At 53.7% G+C, this 7,911-nt stretch overlaps 1 protein-coding gene across 3 annotated transcripts in view; it reads right to left on the bottom strand.

Annotated features, from left to right (window-relative positions):
• Positions 1-51: 51 nt before the first annotated feature.
• ATP6V1C2 (ATPase H+ transporting V1 subunit C2) overlaps positions 52-7,911 on the bottom strand; it is a gene marked incomplete at both ends in the record, with an annotated part of 57,619 nt that continues 49,759 nt past the window's right edge. For 2 of the 3 annotated variants that reach the window (XM_080711061.1, XM_080711059.1), the window contains 4 exons: positions 52-141; positions 512-644; positions 6,666-6,763; positions 7,530-7,664. In XM_080711061.1, coding sequence (XP_080567187.1) covers positions 52-141; positions 512-644; positions 6,666-6,763; positions 7,530-7,664 — 456 coding nt within the window. The remainder of the gene's footprint in view (positions 142-511; positions 645-6,665; positions 6,764-7,529; positions 7,665-7,911) is intronic. The other variant, XM_080711060.1, reaches the window with a different exon arrangement.

Here is a 7,911-nt window from a genome sequence, read left to right as displayed (position 1 = left end):
AGAAGCGTGTGGCAGTCTGCATGTGAAATGAAGTGGTGCCCACTGACCCTGCTAGTCGAGAAGACTGAGGTCGATGTGGAAGTAGACGTAGGGGAAATAGTCTTGGTTGCTGAGCTGCAGGCCAGGGATCTCCACGGACGCCTAGGAAGAGACAGACGGGCTGTTCTTAGCGCTCACTAGGTCCCTGAGGGCGCTCCCCAGGGGCCGGGCCCCGCCCCTGCCATCCCTTCCTGCTGTTTCATGGCAAGAGCCTTGAGTGGTGCTAAGACTGAACTTGGGCATTCTGCCTCAGAGCTACCCCAGCCCTTTTTACTTAGAAACAAGGTCTCACGAAGTTACTGGGAGTCCACTAAAGTGGTGAGGCTGGCCTTAAACCTGCAATTCTGTCCCGGCCTCCCAAGTACTGGGGCTACAGCCCTGCACTGGCATGCAGGGAGTAGAGCCTTGTTTTGTTTCAAGTGTCTGCCATAGGTGCTGTAGAAGCGCAGCCAGCTCCGGGCTGTATACCTACATCCAGTATACTGGCAGCAGCTACTTCATCCAGGTGTCGGAAGGCAGAGTTCAGCACCTCTCTCAAGCGTTTGGTGGCCGACTTCTTGTGCAGCTGCAGGAGCACTGCCTGAAAGTTCACTGGCAGTCCATACCTGTCCAGGAAAACAGCGCGTCAGCTCCTGAGTGCCAACACTGGTGAAACCAGCCTGGCAGAAAGAAGGCCTAAGAATGAACAGCTTCAACCAACACAGCTTAAGAAAACCCCCAAACTAAGTTGTGCAAAATGTCTAGGGCCAGAGGTGAAGCCAAGCTCTGGATAGAAGAGCCCGAGGACCTGCTTCTGACCTGAGGTGACAGGTCATGCACTCCTGGTGACCAACAGCACCCAGCTCCATCCTGAAACTGAAGAGTGGCTCTGCTTTTTTTCTCCACTAATGGAAAGCAGCAGGAAAATCTTATATCAATATCCTTTTGCCGAATGTTTAAGTACATAAGACTCACAATCTACCCAGTCGTATGCCCAAAGACATTAAAAACCACTTGGCACGAGCTATTCCAGGGCCTGCTGTTCACAACCCCAGTGTCTTCAAGCCTCCAAGCCCTGGTGTGAGGCCATCCTCGCCATCTGGGACATGTACACCAAGGTCTGGGGTTTCCAGATTGGGGCCTGCTAGGAACTGATGGCACACCACGGGACCTATTAGTACTATGGGTAAATTTTTTTTTTTTCAGTACTGGGGATGGAACCCAGGGGCATTCTACCTCTGAGCTATACCCCCAGCCCTGTTTTTTATTCTTTACTTTGAAGCAGGGTCTAACTGAGTTGCAAAGGGCCTCATCAAGTAGCTGAAGCTGGCCGCGGACCGCGATCCTCCTGTCTCAGCCTCCCAAATGCTGGGATGACAAGCGTGTGCCACCACACCTGACTCGTACCGTGATCATGGTCCATGAGTTACCCCCTGGCTCCAAAACCTGCTCTTGCTTCAGGCCAAGTATCCCTGAGATGCAGCGCTCCCCTTTGGAGCTGAGGAAGGGAGGGAAGCGAGGCAGCAGCCATCTGACGGTGGGTGCCCCTGCTTCCGCCCACCCAGCAGAGCGCAACCTGGGGCGGCCCTGAGCCCAGGTGAGAGGATGCGGCCCCCTCTTCTCTGCTCCTTTCTGCTCACCACAGCTCTGCTGTCACCCGGGGGAGATACACTCTCTGGAGGCTCATCCTCCAATGTCCTCCTCCGGCCTTCCCCTGGCTCCTTCCTAAACCAACCACTGTCAACAGCACTCCCAACCCGGACTGCACCTGAGCAGCATCCCCTTCCTGGCACAGTGCCACCATCTCAGATCACACGCCCCAGGCGCCTGTTTGCTAAAAGTAGTGGCCTCAATGCTCCCACCCTGACTCCCAGGCCTTCCCTGCACCATCCTTCAGCTTGGCCACTGGCCGCGCCCTCTGCCAAGGTGCCCGTGCTCCAGGCCTCCACCTTCCCAACTGAGCTCCTGGGCCAAGCACCATCAGGGCCCAAGGGTCTGCTGAACACCAGGCACTCCGTGATCACGAGCTACCGGCTGGCTGGACTCGGTTGTGCTGCCCGTTTATCAAGGCTGCAAGCCCTCGACCCCTTTCCTGGCCACTCCTGGCTTCAGGACCCCCCAGCCCTCCCAGCCTCCCGGCTTCAGGACCCCCCAGCCCTCCGTGGCACCCTTCTGCTAAAGTGCCCTCTGGACCAATTCCAAAGGCCACCTCCCTTCTGCACAGACCAGGGCTTCCAGGCCAGCTCCCCCCCCCCCCCCCCCCCCGCCCACACTCCCCTCGGGCAGCTGGGGGAGGAGCCTCCAAGAAGGCAGGTCCAGACCCAGCCATCAGGCTCAGCTGCAGCTGCCTCAACCCAGCCCAGCACTCACACAGCGCCCTTCCAGCCAGGGTCCCTGAAGCACTGAGTGCCCTCCACCCGCAAGGAAGAGGCAGTGCTCCTCCTCTTGGTTTGAGTCCATCGACCACATTTTGCAGCTGCTCTTTTACTCTGGCCTGAGTGAGAGAGTGAGACTCGGCTCCCCCAGAGAGGGGGAAGACAAGAAGACCAAGCAATGCGTGCTAAATGAAGGAAGACCCACAGGGAGGTCGGGGCACAGAGGCAGGTGGGGCTTGCCTCCGCCCCTCACACAGAAGCTTTAAGGTCCTTGATAATTCAACAACTATTTTCTTGGTTTTTGTTTTTGTGATACTGAGGATGGAACACCCCCAGGGGCTTTCTACCTCCAAGCTACATCCCCAGACAGACCTATTTCATATTTTATTTGGAAACAGGGTCTAAGTTGTTGAGAGCCTCACTAAGTAGCTGAGGCTGGCTTCAAACCTGCGCAACCCTCCTGTCTCAGCCTCCCAAGTATTGGAATTACAAGCGTGCGCCACCACACCCAGCAACTATTTCCCTGTCTTGACCAAATGACCAGATGTAAGAAAGACACCCAAAAGGGTCAAAGGCCAGGCGCGGCAGGCATGCTTGGAATCCCGGCATTCCATTCAGGAGAAGGAGACTGGAGGATCCCGGTTCCTGGACAGCCTAAGCTACTTAGCGAGGCCCTCTGCAACTCAGTGGGACCCTGTTTCAAAAAAAAATAAAAGACTAGCTGGCATGGTGGCGCACGCTTGTAATCCCCATTCTTGGGAGGCAGAGACAGGAGGATCACGCAGGTTCGAAGCCAACCTCGCTGGCTTTAAGAGACCCTGTTTCCAAATAAAAATATAAAATAGGTCTGGGAGTGTAGCCCGGAGGTAGAAGGGTTCCATCCCTAGTACCACCAAAAATAAATAAATAAATAAATATAATAAGAGACAAAAAAATGGGGCTGGGGTGTAGCTTAGAGGTACAGTGCCCCTGGGTTCCATCCTGGGTACTGCAAAAAAAAAAAAAAAGGGTCAAAGAGCTCTACAATTCTGATCTGAGAGGATAAGATACAGCCAGTGAGCCACATTACAGAACATTAAGTACAAATCCTCCTCTTTAGAGGAGTAAACAGTCTTAAAGCCATTACCCATGATCATCTACAAGCAGCAAGACAGAACTTTAGCTTCCTGTGTCTATATTTCTAATTTGGGGAATTTTTTTTTTCTGCCACGCTGGGAATCAAACCAAGGACCTCAGGTATGCTGGGCAAAGGCTCTACCACTGAGCCACAGCCATGCCCTGAACTTGATTTTATGTTATATTTCATTTATTTAATGAAATGTTCATGATTATGACAGCTACACTAAAAAAAAAAAACAGAGTAAAAGATGTCATGCATAATTGGTTTGGAAAAGGCTTACTTTTGCAAGAAGTCAGAGAAAATAGCTTGATTTCATCAAACCCAAGTAGGATATTAAGGATGGTTCTCTTGAGCAAATGGGCATCCGCACGGCACAGCCAGGCCGCACCATAACTGAGTCCATTGCCAAAGGTTTCCAACAGAGTCGGGTCTACCGGGGCCTGCCTGCCCTGGAGACCGCCGGACGCTGCGGGTTTGCAGGGAGACCCGCGCACAGTGCCGCAAGCCACGCCTGCAGGCCTCTGAGGCGCCGGCACCGCGGGTGTGCGGTGGGAGAACGAAGCCGAGTCAGATCTTTATATGGGCAGAACCTATATTGACGGCCACGTGGAAGAGGAGGAGGAGAAGGAAGAGGAAGAGGAGGAGGAGAAGGAGGAGGCCTAGAAGGAAGAGGCTTCCGGTAGGTACCAGCCAGGAGCGTCCAGAGGCAGATGAAGAGTGAGGGAGAGGAGACTGGGTCGCCCGGGGCTGCGTGGCAGGGTCAGGGTGGGGAGAATCCACACTGACCTGGAGGCTCCGGGTCTGAGGATGGAAAGAGCGGGGAAGCCCCTGGACAGGGAGGGAAGAGAGAGGAAAGGACAGGGAGGGAAGGGGAGCTGGATATCCAGGTCCAGCAGCCCATGGCAGCTCCTGAGCCCAGAAACAAGCGCAGGGAAGAGCCTAGGCTGGGAGGAGGCTGGAGGGGGTCAGGCAGGCCCAGGGAACGGAGGGCGAGGGCGCAGTGGCCTGCAGGTCAGAGGGCCGCACACACAGCCCCCATGCTCCAGGACATGGAAGGGCACAGGACATGTTCGGAGGGAGGCAGAGAAACAGCCTCCAGAGAGCATATCCTGCCGGGCCTGGGAAGCTGAGAAAGGAGGACTGCAGGCTTGAGGCCAGCCTTGGCAATTTAGTGAGGCCCTCCACAATCAGCAAGAGCCTGTTTCAAAATAAAAAATAAGCTGGGCATGGTGGCACCTGCTTGTAATCCCAGTATTTGGGAGGCTGAGACAGGAGGATCACAGTTTGAGGACAGTCTCAGCTACTTAGGCCCTTTGCAACTCAGTGAGATCCTATTTCAAAATAAAGAATAAAAAATTGGGCTGGGGCCGGGCGTGGTGGCGCACGCTTGTAATCCCTGCGCTTGGGAAGCTGAGACAGGAGGATCGCACAGGTTCCAAGCCAGCCTCAGCTACTTAGGCTCTCAGCAACTTAGTGAGACCCTGTTTCCAAATAAAATATAAAAAATGGGTCTGGGAGTATAACCCAGAAGTAGAAAGCCTCTGGGTTCCACCCCCAGTACCACACACACACACACACAAAAAGCTGGGGCTCTAGCTCAGAGATAGAATGCCCTTGGGCTCCATCCCCAGTACTGCAAAAAATTAAATTAAAATTAAAAAATAAAAAATAAGCCAGGTGTGGTGGCACATGCTTATAATCCCAGTACGTGGGAGGCTGAAACTGGAGGACCAGGTTCGAGGCCAGTGTTGGCAATTTAGTGAGACCCTTCACAACTTAGCGAGAACCTGTTTCAAAATAAGAAATAAGCCGGGCATGGCGGTGCACGCTCGTTATCCCAGTACTTGGGAGGCTGCGACAGGAGTATCGCAGGTTCACAGTCAGCCTCAACTGCTTACTGAGGCCTTCTGCAACTTGGAGAGTCCCTGGGGGATGGAGCTCAGAGGCAGAATGTCCCTGGATTCAATCCCCAGTACCACAAAAATTAATTTAATTAAATAGGGCTGGGGGTGTGGCTTGGAGGTAGAACAACCCGAGATTCAATCCCCAGTACCACATGTAAAATGTATTTTCTGCCTGAGTCTATTTCCATAAAAATTTAGTGAAAATTAATGTATGTCTATATATTTTAAAAAACAAACCCCATCACCGGGCGTGGTGGCACACGCTTGTAATTCCTGCACTTGGGAGGCAGAGGCAGGAGGATCGAGGCCAGCCGCGCTGGTTTAAGAGACCCTGTTTCAAAAATACAGAAAATAGGTCTGGGAGTGTAGCCCAGAGGTAGAAGGGCTTCCAGGAACCCCAGTACCACCAAAAAAAAAAAAAAAAAAAAAAAAAAAAAAAAAAAAAAAACCCAGCTGGGTGGGGTATAGCTCAGCTTAGGAAGAGTGAGGCCTTGGGTTTGATCCCCAGCATAAAACAAAACAAATTTTCTTTGTATTTACCTATAGTTTCCAAATTTTCCTCAGTGAACTCAGTTTGCTTTCATTAAATAATAAGAAGGGAAAATTAGGTTTGGTGGTGGTGGTCTGGTTTTTTTGTTATTGTTGGTTTGTTATTTTTTTTGTTTTGTTTTGTTTTGTTTTTTGCGGTACTGGGGATGGAACCCAGGGGCCTTCTACTTCTGAGCTACACCCCCAGCCCTACTTTTTATCATTTTGAAACAAGTTCTCACTAAGTTGCAGAGGGCCTCACTAAGTAGCTGAGGATGACCTCGAATTCAATCCTCCTGTCTCAGCCTCCCAAGTATTGAGACTACAAGAGCACACCACCTGGCTTGGGTTTTGGCTTCCTTTGGGGCTGCCTCAAGGGCTGGCCTTGGAGAGTGAGGACCTAGACAGTCTGGGGACTTCTAAGAGTCACCTGGGTCCTGCAGGCTGGTATTAATTTATTAATATTTATTAAACACTTATTTATTAAATATTTATTAACTTATTAAAAAGTATTAAATTATTAATAAAGTATTTAACAATTTATTAAATTATTAATTTATCACCAGGCAGCTAGCCTGGGTGACGCTGACCTGAGTCTATGGTAAAGGGAGGGAGTGGTGGCCAGCGGGGGAACGGGGCGGGGCTTGCTGGAGCTCCTGGTGAGCTGGCCCCGCAGCCCCCCAGGACAGCCCCGCCCGGGTCCCCCTCCACCTCACGCACCTGAGCACCGACTCCACAAACACTCTGAGGGCCTTTATGTGGATCCAGGCAATAAAGGCCTCGCTGAAGTTCACCTTGAGCCAGCGCAGCAGAGGGCCCTGCAGAGACAGGAGAGCCCGTGACCCTCCCAGACACCTGCCTGCGCAGGGCCCAGGAGGGACTCAGCTGTGGGTGCCGCAGAGCAAGCCTGAGCCCGCAGGAAATGCCCCGGAGCCAGCAGAAGCAGTCAGTCGAAGGAGCCTGGGAGGGAGCTTAGGGCTACGAAGTCAGAGCGCTCAGCGGGCCAGGCACCCGGCACCTGCGAGGGGCCACGCAGACCGGGCCCAGGGGGCTGCTGGCGGCAGCAGCTACAGGGCTTCCATCTGACACCGCACGGCCAAGGAGCCACCTTCTGGGAAGGCGCTGCCCCGGGTCCAGACATCTTCCATCGACTGCCACTCCTGGGTTCTAGAGCCCCGTCTACGGCCACTATGGCTGGCAGGGCCGGGCTCTGGGGAGCTCAGAGTCCTGGAGCTGAGCTGACACCTCCAGCTGCCCGCCAAGGTCAGGAGCAGGGCCAGCCTGGCCACAGACGGAGGAGAGCTGAGCTGCCCACCACCTCCCCGCCAGGGCCCTGCCCATCACCAGCTCCAGCCACCAAGGCCAGAGCAAAGCCCCCGGCCGAGAAGCACCGCTGCCCACTGGCAAGGGCGGCTCCAGAGAGGCCCTGCAAGTTAGAAGAAGGCGTGATTCCGGGCTCCTTGAATTTAAGACCTCACAAGCCATATCAGACAACAGAAGATGCAAGAGTGTATTCTCAGAAGACACCTGAGCTGGCAGGGAGATGCGAGCTGGGGACCCCCAGGGCGCCCGGGGGCTGCTTACCTCACCCTCGCCCTCACTGTCTCTCTCTCTGTCGGGCTGCCCCGCGGGCCTATCGGGGTTACCTAGCGGGGTTACCTTAACCTTGTGGTCCCGGAAGGTAGATGATCCCTTTTTAAGAGCAACACTGGAAGTTTGCTAAAGGCACAGAAATGATTTATTAATCTTTCAGCAAACATGCATCACAAATACACAGATATAATTCACATCACCTAAAAAGCACGTAGAAGCCAGCTGGGGAGCCTGGCCTGCCTGGGCATTGGTGGGCAGCTGCACAAGGGGCTGGGTTTGCTGGCAAGAGCTCAGTGGTGCCCCCTCCCCTGCCTGGCCAGGGTCAGGACCTCCTGTCATCCACCTGGATGCCAAGGACCACACCAGGGTGTTG

This window comes from Muscardinus avellanarius (assembly GCF_963383645.1).
Source record: "Muscardinus avellanarius genome assembly, chromosome: 15".
Lineage (NCBI taxonomy): Eukaryota > Metazoa > Chordata > Mammalia > Rodentia > Gliridae > Muscardinus > Muscardinus avellanarius.
Note: the sequence above shows the minus strand (reverse complement) of the source record. Positions and strands in the feature narration are given on the sequence as shown.